Here is an 18,229-nt window from a genome sequence, read left to right as displayed (position 1 = left end):
TATATACGTATTTCGACCTCAACAGTAAGGTCGTCCTCAGTGTCTCGTACTTGACTAAGGTACAATTAAGTGGTGGAATTAAATGGGATTGTACAAACTCGTCTTATGACAAGTGAAGTCATTACACTAAAATGCTCAAAATAATGTTCTTAATTAAAATATAAAAAACAGATTTTTTTTACAATCACCGAGTATCAAATATGCGATCTTTATATTTGCAGACGGATACTCTAGCACCGCACCATACTGCACATCTTGAAGTGTATTTGATTTTTGTTTATATCTATATTTTTGTTTCTATATTTTTGATATAACAAACTTAACATGTCTTGTGTGGAAATCTCCTTAAACTTGCTGAAGATCAACGTGGAGTTTAAATGGACAAAAGAGTGCGAGCAATCTTTCCAGGCGGTGAAAGTGGCGATGCAGCGCGAAAATTGCTTGGTTCATTATTCACCAGAGCTGCCTTTATTACTCGCTACGGATGCATCTCCGTATGGGGTTGGAGCGGTCTTGAGCCATGTTTACCCAGATGGCTCAGAGAGGCCAATTCAATTTGCTTCACAGACACTCAACAGTACGCAACAAAAATATACGCAAGTTGACAAGGAAGCTTATGCTCTAATTTTCGGAGTTAAGAAGTACTTTCAGTACCTATACGGTCGGAAGTTCAGGCTGCTAACTGACAACCAGGCCATTACGAAGATTTTTGGTGAACATCGAGGTCTACCCGTCATGTCGGCGTTACGGATGCAGCATTATGCCACATTTCTACAATCATTCGATTACGAAATTCGTTTTCGGCGTTCTGCGGATCATGCAAATGCAGATGCCTTGTCGAGGATTCCACTGACGCAGACTTGTCCAGAAAATGTAATCGAAGAGTCGGAAGCCGTTGAACTAAGTTACATCGAAACATTACCACTAACCGCAAACGAGCTGATGCAAGCAACGGCAGATGATAAGACGGTGAGCTTCTTGATCCAAGGATTGAAGCATGGTCAGGCGGTAGAACCCAAGGACCGGTTCGGAATAGACCAAAACGAATTCTCACTTCAACGGGGATGCTTGTTAAGAGGTATTCGGGTTTACGTTCCTGCAGTGCTACGAAAACGTGTTCTGGATGAGCTCCATACCACCCACTTTGGCATCACAAGGACTAAATCTCTTGCTCGTGGGTATTGCTGGTGGGTGGGAATGGACAAGGAAATTGAAAACATGATTGCGAATTGCACCGACTGTCAGTCTGTTCGACCGGAACCAGCCAAAGGCTCCGTCACTGCTGGGAACCAGTGACGGAGCCTTTCCAGAGAGTACACGCTGATTTCGCAGGACCATCCATATTTTTTGTACTAGTGGACGCGTATACAAAATGGTTGGAAATCAAGATTTGCAAATCGATCACAGCCGAATCTACGGAAATAATGTGCAGAGAAATTTTCAGCACATTTGGAATCCCCACTGTATATGTAAGCGACCATGGTACCCAATTCACTACGGAATCTTTCCAACGTTTCTTGAAGCAGAATGGAGTGGTTCACAGAATGGGGGCACCGTACCATCCTGCAACCAACGGACAAGCGGAGCGGTATGTCCAAACTTTCAAGCAAAAACTCAAAGCCTTAAAATGTCCGAAAGCGAAGTTAAGCACGGAGTTGGCTAACATCTTACTGACCTATCGGAAGACAATACATCCCTCAACTGGACAATCGCCATCCATGTTAATGTTCGGACGACAGATTCGTTCTCGACTTGACCTGTTACTTCCCAAAAACTATAAAAACGAGTCATCGAGCTTGACTACAGTACGAGTATTCAACGACGGAGACCGTGTTCGTGTACGGGATTTCTTAACAACTAACAAGTGGCAGTTCGGACGAATCGTGTCAAAAATAGGAAAGCTTCGATACCAAATACGACTGGACGATGGTAGACTATGGGAGAGACACGTAGATCACGTCGTTGGAGTTGGAGACAATCTGTTACCACGAGGACTTCCAGTTGACTACTCTGAAAACTATCCGTTCGTTCCTCAAACCGCTGTAACGACATCTACGAGACCACTCGTGGACCAGAACAAAGATTCTGCTGGTGCTGATCCGGCGGGTCATAGTTCATCGAGCGCCACTATGGAGTCACCTATAGTGAGTGGTACAGAACAGTCGAGTCCGGCTAGAGTTCCTGAGACCAGAACAGGCGTTTCAAATCAGCATTCAGAAGAAAATGTTCAGCCCTTAAGGCGCTCTACTAGAATTATCAAGCCTCCCAGCGATTAAACTTATAGTTTTGTATTATTTATCCAGTTAGTTATGTCAAACCTGGCGACACGAACAAAAGTGTGCTCAAGAAGCTGACGAAATAAAAAGTTATTCGGGATTAAATCCGCGTGTTCGATTCCTAAAGAAGAACCTGTCCCCGGGGGGACACGACAGTTTTCCCATCAAACGATGGTATCGGAGCCTTTAACGATGACTGTTGTACGACTACGCGTTGCACTGGTATTGTATTAGAATCCACGGCCGTGGGATACGATGCCTACTATGATAATAATTTTAAAGAATAATGAATAATTATTATTGGCAGTGGCTGATTTTCTACCCGCCGCTGTCACATTCAGGCGCTATGGTATATGCGCAAAATAGCCAGCATGAGTTGACCGTCAGAAATTTGTATGGCGAAAGACATCTAACGCGGGTTTTTTCAACAGTAGGAACTTTTTTAAGAAAACTATTTGGTACCAGTTATGAAGGAAGCTTTCTGCTACCACGCGTACCAAATATTTTCTCGATGAAGGTGCTTATTTTCGAGATATTAAACATTAGATGTCTCTCGCCATACTGATTTTCAAAAGTTAACTCCTAGTGTGCCGCTGTAAGTACGATCAAAGCAGGCGATTCATTGTTTATGAAAATTAAATTTCACGTCTCAAGTATTGCAATACGAGTGTTCTAATGTTGAACAACGACTCAAATTCGCACAAAAGCTACAAACACGTCATCTTTTGCATTCTCTTTAACAGCAGATTTAAAATTTATATCCCATTTTCTTCTAGCTTATTCTAATTTTCTGCGGTCGGTTATAATTGGCTACCTTTTCGAGTGGAATTCAAATTTAAATTTCACGCATGCTGCGACGCAGCAAAGCTTAAATAATAATAGGGACACGCAGGTATTTCCGTCCATCGTCGTAGGGGCTAAAACCAACGAAATCAACGTACATTTGCTAGAACTCCATTATAGCAGAACGTTTCTCCTGAGCTTACGATTTGGTACGTATGAGTTTTACAAAAAAGCGTCTCTTTTATTGGTTTTCGAGACTATGACGAACAGACAAAAATACCTGCCGCGTCCCTAATCACAGATGTACGTAGCTTTCGTATTAAGTGGTGTGTCCCTGAAAACGCAAGTACTTTTAAATTTGGATTCCGTGAGGATTGTCCTTAAGTCAAACTTTTGTCTTGAATTTTAGTACAATTATTCAATCAATCTCGTTCCTTTACTCACATATATTTTAACACTTGATTTTCTCCTAGACAATGCGAGCGACGGTACAGGAATTTGCAACATCTCTATTGGACCACGCCCGAACGTCCAACGAGCTGGAGATCATGCTGAACTACAACGCCGGGGCCATCGATAACTGGGAACCAGGCGAACGTCAAACCCTCGATCGACTGAAACTAGCACTCAAATTTAAGCAAAAACTGGTATGCACAACAATTCCTACCCAAACTCCATCTTTCAACTTATATCTTTTGATTTTTTTGATTTCTATGGACGCCAGTTCGTAGCCCATCCGAACGTCCAACAGCTGCTGGCAGCGATCTGGTACGAGGGTCTTCCGGGCTTCCGTCGCAAGTCACCCGTCGGCCAGATCACCCAAGTGGCCAAGCTGGGCGCCATGTTTCCGGTGTACAGCATGATCTACATGCTGGCGCCCAACTCGATAATGGGCCAGTTCATGAAGAAACCGTTCGTTAAGTTCATCGTCCACTCGGCTAGTTATGCGTTCTTTTTGAGTGAGTTGACCTGAATGGGAACTAAATGGATGGTGATATGTAAGAGCGTATGTTCGTTTTCAGTGTTGTTGGGAGCTGCTTCGCAGCGCGTAGAATACTTAGCCATCGAATGGTTTGGACCAGAATGGATGCAAGAAATACTCAAGGAATGGAAAAGGAAGGAACGTGGATCGCTGCCTGGACTTGCGGAGTGTTTAGTAATTCTCTACATCATAAGTTTGATATGGCACGAGATTAAATCGCTTTGGAATGATGGACTGGTAGAATACCTCGCGGATCTATGGAACATCGTGGACTTTATCTCAAACTCGTTCTACATAGCATGGATGAGTTTGCGGTTCACGTCATGGTACACAGTGTGGGTAAGTTGTCATATCGCTTGCGTCGCACTTCAAGTTGTGTGTAATATTGAATGATTTTATTTTACGAAAGCGCGATTCCAGAGCAGGACTCAATCCATGGTATCCTCGTGAGCAATGGGACCAATACGATCCTATGCTTCTATCGGAAGGAGCCTTCGCAGCCGGTATGATCTTTTCATTTCTAAAGTTGGTTCACATATTTTCGATTAATCCACATTTGGGACCGCTTCAGGTGAGTCGAAATAAACGTTTGCTAAGGCTCGACCAAATCCTTTACAATCTATTTCATAGGTATCACTCGGACGCATGATAATCGATATTATCAAGTTCTTCTTCATCTACACATTGGTTCTGTTCGCTTTCGGCTGTGGCCTCAACCAGTTGCTTTGGTACTATGCAGTTTTGGAGAAGAATAAATGCTACCATCTTCCATCAGGGCTTCCGGATTTCGAAAATCACGAAAAAGCTTGCGGAATCTGGCGTCGGTTTGCGAATCTGTTCGAAACGTCTCAATCTCTGTTCTGGGCCTCGTTCGGCTTGGTGGACTTAATGGCATTCGAATTGGCCGGTATCAAAAGTTTCACCCGTTTCTGGGCTTTGCTCATGTTTGGATCGTACAGTGTTATCAATATTATCGTGCTCCTAAACATGCTGATTGCCATGATGAGCAACAGCTATCAAATCATTTCGGTTAGTATTTGATTGAATTTGTTCGGGTCTTTCGGAACATTTATGTCCCTTTTTATCCAAAAAGGAACGTTCGGACAGCGAGTGGAAATTCGCACGCTCACGGCTATGGATGAGTTACTTTGAAGATGGAGACACATTGCCTCCCCCATTCAATCTGGTGCCTTCTATCAAAAACTTTGATAAAATATTCAGTTTATGCAAATGCAGCAAGGACAAACGGTCAACGACGAGTATTCTTGTAAGTGGAAACCCCCTTGAGGGCAAATATCCGCCCACAACTTTTCGCCACCCCTAATTTAATGTACACATGATTCGCTTCGACAACAGAAACGCAACCGGGAAAAGGCTCAACGTCGTCACGAGAATGTGATGCGATTGCTGGTGCGGAGGTACGTAACGGCCGAACAACGCAAGCGGGATGACTTCGGTATCACTGAGGATGACGTGATGGAGATTCGGCAGGACATCAGCACCCTGCGGTACGAGTTGATAGACATTTTGCATCAAAATGGCATGAGGACACCGAATGTGAAGGCCACGGATTCGGCAAGTATGTCTGAGTAGATTAGTGTAGATAAAAACTCATCCCATTTCACAGAAGAAGTTTGATTAGAAGCTTATTTTCTAAACACTCTGAAATGGTTTAATATTAGAATTTGTATGGGTTCAGATTGGTTGTAACGGTAGCCATGAGACAGACGGTCTTAAGGCTACCGTTTTAATTTGATAGGTCATAGGTCTTGGGTCTGTACTTTTTAAACTTTCATAGTGTATATTCATCATTCTGTTTATTATACCTATTCTGTGAACCGCTTATCCTGAAAATGATGATCCTATCGTACGTAACTTCACCAATCGGGATAGTATGGAACCCACCGCTGTTCAAGAACTCCAGTTGTTCTGATACTAATTAAACTTCTTGCTTCTTGATAAGAATTGTACAATAGTAATAATTATAATATAATTTCAACATGATATAATTTTTGTTTACTTCCGATTAATGACGGTTCGAACGTGATGTTCATCCATGTTAGCAATAAATCGGGCGAGAAGGATAAGGGTACTCGTAAAAAAAAAATCTGTTTGTGGTGCAGTTGGGGTTCAAAGTGCTGGCGCTAGTGACATTTTGAGATGGATGGAACCAGCCAACTCGGAATGCCATTACAAGAACATGCACCAATCTAGTGATTCCTCCTAAAAGTCCTAACTTCAAAAACCTGCGTCTCTCGGTCACAATCAGGGTGGCCAGACCTACCGATTTTTGACTCACTTACCGATTCACAGACGAAAGATCGAAAACTTCCTATTTTTCTAAATTTTTACCGAGAACTACCGATTTTCAACCCACCAAACAAAAGCACGGTCAACATAGTAATCTTTCTCATAAACAATTTAAATGATTTTACTTAATTCACAGATAATTTAATACTTGGACGAGACGAGCCAGCCTTGGGCTGAAAGTCTCGCTAATAAAGACATAAACAAATAAGGTAATTTAATATCAGAATAGTTGAATCACAGGTATGTCACCAGTGTGTCGCAAATACAAATAAATAAAAATACCTTAATTTTGTCTTATCTGTTCTGATAACATTCTGCATCAAATCCATTATCCAATCCACATAAGTAAATAAAAGACAGTGTGTACAATAAATATCTTTTATTTATTTATTTATTTATTTATTCATATTTATTTACACTGACATGCTATTGTCTTATTGAAAACTTACATAATATAATATAGTACATTAATATCACCATGATCATTACAATAGGTAACAAAAACGAACAGACATTAGGAGCAAGTCACAAGATTCACCATAATAATAACATTAACACATGTTAATGTGTCCCTTGTTTTATGCACTTCAATAAAGATGATTTGAGGATAATGTAAATCTACTACTTTAAAATATTTTCAACAGGTTTTCTTAATAATTATTACTTTTATGAATTAAAAAAAAAATGGAGCTAAGAAAGTTTTGCCTGCTGATTTTTTTTGCAGTTTAGTTTTTCTCCAAATCTTAATCTAATTGCTTTCCGATTTTGTTTTAATGTGGAGATTTCTGTTAGATTGGAAGTCTTTTCTTTGCATAGTAGAAACAATAATTAGGGAGAAGAGATTGAAGAAATTTTCTCTGATTATTCTACGGCGGTTTCAAATTATGTACATCCTTTCATGAGCAACCAACTTCATGAAATATTCATTTATCCAAATAATCAGGATTATTAACAGGACAGCTGACGGCTTTCCATCATCAAAAAGGCATATTCTAGTTTGCATATTTAAGATCACATTTTATAAGGGTCTTCTTTCGTCGATAACGTACAATGTTACAAAGTCAACTATGTTATGTGGCTAGAAACCTAGACAGGATCACCATCTTTGACCAGAGGTCGTATAGACTGAACACTTACGCCTAAGCACATAACACCCAGTGGACCAGTATAGAAAAGTTTTCTCCTTACCGGGGTGGGAATCGAACCCACACTCCATAACACATGCGTCTAGACATGCATTTTCAGCCATTTTAGATTCATCTTATATCAGTTGAGATTCAAATACTTGAAGCTGTTATACAGCTTTTAGTTCTATTTTCTGCGGTTCCGAACCTCAAATAAATCGGATGAACAGCAACAGTTACTATTCTTTCAATGTTTAAGATCGACTTCAGTATAATTAATCGATTTTGAACATCAAAAAAACACTGCTGGGCAAACCACGAACTTAGTTATTTTATTTAGTTTCAGATTCTAACTAGAAAAGTATTAGGAAATTTCATATTAACCTGAACTTAATCACTACTGATTTTACTTCTTATAGTGAAAGTGCACACAAACAATAAATTATGGCTCTTAGGAATGAACTTTTCAATTGTAAGATTTACATATTTTGAAAGAGATTATATGAATTCTTTCAACGTGAGTCTAAGTGCGTCTTAAATATACATTTTCATATGATTTGATACTTTTTCCGGCCTACCGATAACTACCGATTTTTCTACAGCCATGCTACCGATTTATCAAAATATAATCTGGCCACCTGGTCACCATCCCGTCAACAGTTTACTAAAGCTGTTGATCGGTTGAACGAGGGCCAATCAGCAGAAACAGCAATGGTAACTATCTGGCGGGAGCAATTGCAGTACAGATCTTCCGATTGTGGACGCCGTATAAAGGCTCCCCCAAACCGTAGTGATTTTATCGCCGCGACGGCGACAACTAGTCGCCGCGATTCTATCGTTGGGTCGCTGCAGGCAATGTTCTATTTACGCTTCCATACCAACGGCGACAGAATCGCTGTCGCCAAGCGCTAGAATCGCGTCGCGACTGTCGCATCGCGTGTGTTTGGGGGAACCTTAAGAATTGTTGAGAGTGCTTTATTTCGTTGTTGCAGGAGTTAGCGGCGCGCTTTACAAACCTGAAGGCTTAGCAAAGTGAATTTAAGAAACAACAAAAAAGACGGTGGAAAATCGTAAAAGAGAAGCAGCAAATAAGTATCTCAGTACACGAAGAAGAAGCAGTGATTGCTTGGCCAAAAGATGCTGGTTTTCTTTACGCTGAATGATTATAAGGCCGAAAGATCATTAAGCCGAATGATCTTTAAACCGAGTGTTAAGTGAAAAGTGAGGAATGAGAAGTGAGAAGGGGAAGTGGGAAGTGAAATGTGAGAAACTACACTTGAACAATTCTGCTGTCACCGACAATAGCCGCTTAATGATTTTCTGCCTATTTGCCTCAGACACCAGCCTTGTGACCGGTCGACGGCCACCGCTGCTGGCAGAAATTCCTTTCAAAGCCCATTTCCGGTCCCTAACAGTAAATTTTCTGTAACTCGTGGTAAAGCATCGAGTGGTGAAGCAACGATCGTCAGCGGATGTGTATCGAGTCGCATAAACCGGCTCTTTTCAGGATCAAGATTTTGAATGGAAGACAATGGATGTGTTACAGGAACATACATAATGAATTTGATGACAATTATGGTAGCATCAGTCATAGCTGTCGGCAATATCTGCTGCAATAAGTTTAAAGCCGCGGTATCGTTGTAGGTTGTAAATTCTTAACAAGGTTTCAAGAAGCGTTTCAAGAAAGTCTGTATTGGTTCATCTCAAAACCCCCATTTGCAACGGAAAAGAGTTGGTTTAAGATGAAATTTATTTAAAGTTCTCCTGATTTTGAACGGAAGATAGTTGATTTGAGACATTTGATTTGTGGGGATCCACAATAAAGAAGTGTCGACTATAGGGAAGTAATTTCCTATCATGGACCCCCAGGGGGTCTACTATAGGACGAATTCAGTCAGACTTTAAAATTTTAATCTCAACGAATAACGTCGTGTATTTAGAGTTTTATGTATGTATCGTGAAGAGGAGATGCAGAACTTCCCGAGCAAAGTCTGAAAACATAATGAGAGCATATAGAAAACATATTTTGATATTGATATCAAATCAAAATCATAATTTGTTTTCAAATATGAATCATCATGACTGAACCAATCGGAACCAATATCAAAATTAGTTTTCGATTTACTCTAATCGATAGCAGGAATAGTTTTCGATTTGATGTCACAGTAAGATTTTTCTGCTGTAGATTTTGATCTTTTAACCGTTAAACCGAGCAAAATGATATCAACCTGAGTTATCAAAATTAGGCGATTTCTCAACAGCAAAATTAGTTATCGATTTGCTCTCAAGCTTTGCTCGGGTTGTTATTAGATATCAAGCAGAATTATCATGTCGAAAATGTCTACTCCCTATGACAGGAAGAGCAAAATTCCGCTACTAGGGGGTCCACTATTGAGCATTTTACCCTATTCAAATACGGCAAATTTAACCCTCTTCTTTGTTTAGTAATGGTACTGAGAGAGGTATATTGTGCACCTTTGCAATTACAAACAGCATCCGAGCAAATTTCCCTTGAGTGCTGTTCCTACTGACGTCGAGTTTTCAGTCACCGCCAATGGTCACCATTGTTTGATGAGGTTTCACTTTGTTGAACATTTTCAGTAAAACAAAAATTCTCTTCTGTGTATAATGGGAAGGACCGATTAATTTTAATAGCCATCGCGAACGCCATCCGATGATTCGTTGCTACGAACGCCGACTGGTACACGCGCCGTGAGGTATCGACCATACATGACGCGTCACTGCTGCTGCCACGACCGCCGAAGCGAATTTTTCTTCTGCCAACGCCACTGAGCCGTTGGGGGCCATCCAGAAACCACGTGGTCATATTTTTGAAGATTTTCAACCCCCCTCCCCCCATGTGGCTTATCGTGGTCATTTGGCAGACCCCCCCTCCCCCCCCTATGACCACGTGGTTTTTTTTTTCAAGTACAAAAATTAAAAAAAAAACCTTATGTAACTAAAACATATGGGTCATCCGATCAATTTTGAAGATGGGCAATTTCAACTGATTCAAAATCAAACTAAACACAGCATGGAAATTATAAATTTTCATGAATTCGAAAATTTTGATGATGTTATCATGTTGTAATGTGTATCGGGTATTAGGATATCTAGAACTCGCACACCTTCGATGCATCAGGAAGATACAAAAAATGTGGACTCGCGAATATGTTATAAAAATTTCGAGAAAAATTTGTAATGGTTTAGAAATTTTCCAAAATATCCCTAAATTTTTCAATTTTTTTTAAAATTTCTTCATTAGTGATTTTTTTTAAATAATTATAAAGTTCATCACTCAATATCGCTATAGATTCCTAAGAGTGTTTGGGACCTTCCGTAGCACTGGAGGTACTGGAAATTCTATAGATATCAATCTCAGCGAAGCATCTGAACTGAACTCTTTATACAACAAAAAGTTTATCAGAGAATCACAAAATTAATATGTAATCTTAGAGATGCAAATAAAACCTCCTACTGTTGTTTCTTTTGAGTAGCATTCCTGTAGAAATTCCAGTATTGTTTTCAGAATCATCAAATTAGTTTACCTTCCAATATTAAGAGGGTTTTCTCAGGGCATACAGGTTTTATTCAGAATCTCAAAACTCTCTTCATTATGCCAAGATTCTATGATTCTAATCAGAACCGTAACACAATATCCTTTATATTCCTTTGCCATTGAATCAAAATCTTCCCAAGGTTTCGGATATATTTTTTTCTGTAAATCCAATATCTAGATGAACAATTTTACTGAAGAAAATGGTGGCCTAGCTCTCTTTTGTAATTTTAAAGACAGTCTAAAACGCTGGGCATATATGACCCATCCGTCCTGAAAGGATTGAGATTTGTTTTGGAATTCAATTTCAATCGTTATTATAACACTATTTTTTAACCTAGATTGTTTTAGGAATTGGAGTGTTTTTTTCTGGAACACTGCAACTTTTTTCATATCGCAGGAATCTCCCTTTTATGAATTCAAAAAGCATTTTATTTAGAATTTCATGTTGATTTTTTTAAATGCAAGCCTCTCTATGTCATAACCTTTCTCATACGCACGACTAGAATTTTGTGCATTTAGAACATTTAGGTGCATTATTAAATTTTTCGATCAATTATCCTAATTATTCAATAGCATAAAAACTAGGCTTCTTAAGCCTAGATTATTGCCTACATTTATTGCTTGGATTAATTTTAAAATCCAAGATCTTCTGGATTTTCAAGAATACTTATTCTGGAGTTGCAAGAGAAACCCTTCGGAATATTGACAAGAAATTCTTCGGAGTCTCCACGGAAAAATTTTAAGAATTTCAACGACATTCTTTTCCGAAATTCTGTGGAAGAGTTCCGAAAAATGTTCGGTAGAAATTTTGGAGAACTGTAAGAATCCGTAGAAGGATCCGATATGCATATTTACGATGAAAATTCCAATAAACATCAAATTCCGAAGAATTTCCAGTTTAAATTAGAAAAAAAATCCAGCTAACTTTTTTTTACAGAATCTCTAAAGATTTTTTTTCAAAATCCTGAGCAACTTTAACGAATCTTCAAAGAAAATTCTTCTAAATTTGCAATGGAATTTTTTTGGTTTTCCAAAAGAAATTCTTAGACATTTTCAGCAGTTTTTCTTTAATTTCCAAAAGAAATTATTCGGAATATACCAAAATATTTCCGATGGAAATTCCTAAGATTTTCCAGTAGAAAATCGAAAAAAGTTCATCTGAAACACCAATAATGAAATTCCCGAGGAAATTCTGATGTTTTTAAAAGTAGAAATAACGAAAAATTGCACTTTTGTAGTACCTACTTGTAAAGGTTGTACTTTTGAAGCATTTCCAGTAGGAATTCCTCAAAAAATTAAATAAAAATTTTAAAGATATTCTGATGTAAAAATTCCTTAAATTTTCTAAATCATTTCCTGTGCATCTTTGCATGGTAAAGATTCTAAGCAATGTTTAGCTGAACCTACAAATAAATCAGAATGACTTCCCAAAGAAGCATGAATTCCCGATGAAATTTTGGAAGATTTTATGGTGCAAATTAGAAAAACATGAACCTTGAGAATTCTCAAGATTTATTCTTTGAAAATCCAAAGAATTTTTTGAAGATAATAAATCGAATAAAAAAATACTTGTAAAATTTTAAAAAATGTGATAGAATTCACAAAGAGCGTAAAAAAGTATTCCGAAAAATTTTCGTTTCAAAATTCCAAATTTAAAAAAAATCCAAGAACAAAAAATCAACGGAAAAATTTGGAAGGCTTCTTCTTCAACTATGGTTCCATATTCCAACTGGAAGTTGGTCTGCTTTTCAACTTAGTATATTCTATTAGCATTTCCTCAGTTATAAATTGAAAGCTTTTACATATATGCCAGCCATTGCACGATTTTATATCTTGTGTAGCAAGTACGATGGATACACTATACCTAGGGTGTCGAGAATGTTTCCCACCCGAAAACATCCTAGACAGGAACGAGAATCGAACTCGTCATCTCCGGATTTGCAACCCTACGCCTTTGCTCGCAAAGCTAACTGGAGACTGAACATTTTGAAGTGCACTCCTTAAAATGTTCGGATAACTTCTTTTGGAAATGAAGAAGAATTTCTGATGAAGATTCGAAAGAACTTGTCGTAGAAATTCATTAGAATGTAAAAAAAAATATGAAAGTATGAACATTTTTTTCTACCGAAAATTATATGTACGGGACTGTTTTGAATTTTCAGACAGAATTCACATGCATTTTTTTTCGGAGTTTTAAGGAAAATTTTTCGGAATTTACACTGGAGATGTTTTGTTTTTTTTTTTCATTGACAATTTGTAGCAAAATTTCCAAGCAAAATTTTTCAGAGAGAATTGTTAAAAAATTCTTCTGAATGCCAGCACTTTATCAGGATTGTATGAAGTAATGTCAAAGTTTTTACAGGAAATTTCTTTACTGGATTTTTTCTGATTATCCACAAGAGATTCTTTTGAAGTTTTTTCTTGGATTATTGTAAAAACATGAACATTTTTCAAAACTGTAGCTGCAGTACACTGATGCAAAAGTGACGGCGGCGTGGTGCCAAAAACCATCCGCGGCGGAATTTTTTATAAATATTTTCGATTTTTCCTTTCCAATTGTTTTGTGTGGAAACTGAGACTGAATCGCAACCTGTTTTTTCGTTTATTTTTTTATGGAAAAAGGGTCTAAGGCTAAGATGATCAAATAACGCAGATATTATGACCGACGCTGCGTTACCGGTTTTTTTCGATGCACACATACGTCTTTTCAACGCTGAGTTGACATCTACTTTGACTACGTGGGCATCGGCCCTAAGATGTGCTTTGCGTTTAATGATTTGTATTTTTTACACCGCTATTGTATTCTCCAAAAGTTTTTCGTGTAAAAAAAAACCACGTGGTTCGAGAGCAATACCCCCCCCCCCTGGTGGCTTATCGTGGTCATTTTCCAAACCCCCCCCCTCCCCCCATATATGACCACGTGGTTTCTGGACGGCCCCTTGTTACTGGGATCGCTTCCAAACGGTCCACGGTCCAGCATAGCGGTCCGCTATGCGCGCGCAAGACGCTGCTCTTTTTATGCACAGAGAAAATGAAGTGGTGGGCCAAAAGGTGCGAATCTTACATCAATCTGATGTCCGTGTTAGAAATGCATGAACGAGATTGGTTGATACTAAAATTTTTACGGGGCATGAAAAAAATTTTTTTTTCGATACTTGACGTTGATAACCAATAGTGTTAGTACAATTAGCCAATTAGTGGATAGCTTGCAAATCAATTGATAGAATAATCTTGAAAATCTATCAAAATGTTTTGATATTTCCATTCTGCCTCTTGTATCCGATCCCAAACGCAATTCAGCGGAACGGCGACGGAAACGGAAAATTTAACGAAAAATAAATCTAGATTGCTTTGAGAATAGGTCGAATGTGCAAAAGAGAGATTCTCTTTGATCTAGCTCTCTTTCGCTAATATATCGGCTAGTTTTGCATGTTCTGCTACATTTCCACTTCAGCATGATAGACAAGCTATTGTCTTTGGATATTTGACAAGAAATTTGAAGTAAACTTTTGTATAGTTTCGTAATAGTCGAAAGAGAATAGATACAAGAAAAACTCTCTTTTGCACATACGACCTATTTTCAAAGCACTCTAGAAATGGTGTTACTCTCGGATACTGATTCAAAAGAACGTATGTGATTTCTGATAGCACTCTCACGCAAAACATCACCACAGACCAGTGGCGTAGCCACGTGGGTGGTTTTGGACATAACCCCCCCCCCCCCCCCCCCCAGAGACAAAATTATTAGAAGAATTTTTTTTTTCGAAGAAAAAAATGTTTAGAACCCCTCCCCCCTGGCTACACCACTACCACAGACAGATAGGGGAAGCCTTCGGCTACCTGTTGGTGGTGTTGGTTTACGTGGGAGTGCCATCAGGTTGGTTAAATCGACAAATGTTTGTTTACAAAATCACATACGTCCTTTTGAATAAGTACCGGTGAACTGTCCTATCTGCCGTTTCAGCCGCCGTTCCGCTGTATTGCGCGAGGGCCTTCAAACGTAGTTTACGCTAAAATCTTCTTTCTGCGCTCACATGCCCATACTTTTCAATAGTTAATTGCCTATTTTCCTGGTATTGAACCACCCGACTGAGATATTAATTTACAATGTTCTGATAACTCAGATGTGAATATGTACATACATTATGTTTTGATTTGAGAAATGTATTGGAGGTAACCAGTTTCCTTTGATGGGACTCGAACCCACGACCCTCAGTACGCTAGACTGGTGCATTCAACCAACTATACTACGAAAGATCTCCGTCGACCTTCGCAACTTAGCGGCTTGCGGGTACTTGTTTGCAAATGTTCTAGGTATCACCATCAAACGATGGGAAACAGATATTTCATAAATCTCTTGCTTCATGGTTGTATCAAAAACTACATCGGAACTGTGGGAATCGGAGAAGATGTCACGACTGGTGTTAACGAAAGGGGGGGCTACTTCCAACGTCATGTACCGGTAGTACACATTCATAAAACGAGTTTGAGGATTACGTTCGAACACCTTCTCTAAATTCTCAACGATCAATGAGTTTAGTATCTCACAACGAACGAGGAAGTGCTTCTAGACTTCTAGGATCGAGCTCATACAACCTAGCGCGATGCGGAGCCAGTGGTACTGAATCCGTTCAATTTTCAGCATGTTCTACTAACTACATGTAAAACATCTATAAGGCCGAAAGAATGGTTGTTCGATACAACCTTAGTAAATCTTTCGGACGCATAGTCGAAGCACTCACAATCCATATCCCAAACCAACGCTTCCACATTTGGGAATCTCGGGCTCATTCAGTAGCCGCTAAGTTGCGAAGGCCAACGGAAGTCCTTCGTAGCTTAGTTGGTTAAAAGCATCAGTCTAGCGGACTGCGGATCGTGAGTTCAAGTCTCATCGAAGGGAAGCAATACATTTTTCGAATCAAAATCTTCCAGATAATGTACATATTCACATCTGAGTTTCAGAACATTGTTGAGTTATGCAGCTCCCAGTTCGGTCACAGACCACTCGGATGATCCCCGGCAGCGGATCTATTCCACTTCGACACGGAGTTCCTATGTAAAGGAAAAACTAATTTCTTATAGTGTTTTCCGAATCAACGCAGATCCTCAACCCCATTTTCACTTCAGCGAGTGACCGGTCGAGTGCTGAAGTCGGTCCAGAGATTCCGGGTGGACCTTAACGTTCGGTTCAATGTCGCCCCGACGACTCGAAGCCGGTACGATCTACTCGGGTTAGTCCCCGGTGGTGGAAGCTTCCAATAACCAACCATGTCTCTCGGTGGTCGCTGTTGCTGTCAATTCGCTCTGTAATCGCTGAGCCGGTGTCCAAGTTTTAGCAACTCAGTTAGAATGTGCGATACTACCTTTTCGACATGCAAAACGGCTCCATCGTCACACATCTCACCAACAATGTTCCATGGTTCAGATCAGGCATCTCTTTTCGTACGATCTCAAATCTGGAACTTCCAATAGGACGTTTTCAGACGCTCCCTCCACTTCCTAGCACTCCGGGCAGCATAGTGAAAGTGCGTGACGGAAGCGATGCAGATACTTTCTGAAACATCCGTGTCCCGAAAGGAACTGTGTCGGATGGAAGTCGCCGTGCCACCTGTTTGCCCAATTCGTCACATTCATCTGCGTTATACAACGAAGTTGTACCGAAAGGCTATCATTTCACTCCGAAAACGAACTTTTTATAGAAGCCTCTGAGACCCATAGTGTTATATACCAATCGACTCAGCTCGACAAACTGAGCACTTGTCTGTCTGTCCGTGTGTATGTATGTGTGTATGTGTGTGTGTGTATGTGTGTGTGTATGTGTGTGCACAAAAGCTATAAAAAACATTAGACAACTTTTCGTATAGTAATCCTTAACCGATTTTCTCGCAACAAGTTTTATTCGACAGGAGACAAAGCCTTGTTGATCCCTATTGAATTTGATAACGATCGGTCATTGCGTTTAAAAGGTATGAAGAAAATGGTATATAAACACCATATAAGGTTGGTATCTTAACTAAATGCGAGAAAGGCACCACCACCGCTAGGTGGATTAATCTGGATTTTTCTGTATGGTAATGATTGGTTTTCAGCGCGTTATCCCAGCCGGGAACATCGTACTTCAAGATATATGATGTCTACTACTTTGATGACTGTCCTGGTGGGGAAGGGTCATTTGGCCGAAACCTATTCGACCGAAAGCCATTTGGTCGAATGGTCGAATGCCACTAGGCTGAAAGCCATTTGGCCGAAAGGGTCGTTTGGTCGAAAGGGTCGTTTGGCCTAAAGGTTCATTTGGCCGAAAAAGTCATTACGCCGAAAGGGTCGTTTGGCCGAAAGGGTCATTTGGTCGAAAGGGTCATTAGGCCGAATGTGTCATTTGGCTGAAAGGGTCATTTGGTCGAAAGGGTCATTCGGCCGAAAGGGTCATTTGGTCGAATAAAACATTTGGCCGAATAGGTCATTTGGCCGAATAGTTCATTTGAAAAGTGAGAAATGAGGAATGAGAAGAGAGACGTCTCACTTCTCACTCTTCATTTTTCTCCTCTCACTGTAAAAAGTGAGAAGCACGAAATGAGTAGTGAGACGTCTCACTATCCACTTTGCACTACTCACTTTTTACAGTGAGAAGTGAGAAATGAGGAGTGAGAAGTGAGACGTCTCTCTTCTCACTTCTCATTTCTCACTTCTCGCTGTAAAAAAGAGTAGTGAGCTGTCTCACTACTCACTTCGCGCTTTTCACTTCAGGTTGTTACAATCATGGTTGTCAAGAGATTCAATCCAATTAATTTGGCCGCCGACTATTCATTGGATCCGATTTCCTCGTCATAGTCACATCACAAGCTTCGCTAGTGATTTCATCAGCTCATTTGCGTCAAGTTTGTAGCGCCGCTGTCTGGTGGAAGTGCTTCCAGCTTTGCCAGCGCCTCCAGTAAACTGGACGACTTTTCCACTGCCATAAGCGCGTCATCCTTCGACATAGTGGTTCTAACTGAAACGTGGCTGGACAGTATTATTGAATCCAGGATGCTGTTTGACGAGAGGTATACTGTTTATCGATGTGACCGAAACGCGCTCACCAGTAGGAAAAAACGGGCTGGGGGAGTGCTTATTGCCGTTCATAATCGATTGCCATCGTCGTTGTTGGCAGTTACAGATCACTCTATAGAACACATTTGGACCTCTGTTAAACTCAGTT

At 39.8% G+C, this 18,229-nt stretch overlaps 1 protein-coding gene across 1 annotated transcript in view; it reads left to right on the top strand.

Annotated features, from left to right (window-relative positions):
• Positions 1-18,229, top strand: part of LOC134205900 (transient receptor potential protein) — a 60,387-nt gene that overhangs the window by 34,785 nt on the left and 7,373 nt on the right. The window contains exons 6-12 of the mRNA XM_062681596.1: positions 3,533-3,706; positions 3,784-4,018; positions 4,082-4,380; positions 4,451-4,612; positions 4,672-5,070; positions 5,135-5,308; positions 5,398-5,620. Coding sequence (XP_062537580.1) covers positions 3,533-3,706; positions 3,784-4,018; positions 4,082-4,380; positions 4,451-4,612; positions 4,672-5,070; positions 5,135-5,308; positions 5,398-5,620 — 1,666 coding nt within the window. The remainder of the gene's footprint in view (positions 1-3,532; positions 3,707-3,783; positions 4,019-4,081; positions 4,381-4,450; positions 4,613-4,671; positions 5,071-5,134; positions 5,309-5,397; positions 5,621-18,229) is intronic.

This window comes from Armigeres subalbatus, chromosome 1 (genome assembly GCF_024139115.2).
Source record: "Armigeres subalbatus isolate Guangzhou_Male chromosome 1, GZ_Asu_2, whole genome shotgun sequence".
NCBI lineage: Eukaryota > Metazoa > Arthropoda > Insecta > Diptera > Culicidae > Armigeres > Armigeres subalbatus.
The sequence above is the reverse complement of the archived record's forward strand: the minus strand, read 5'-3'. Positions and strand labels throughout refer to the sequence as shown.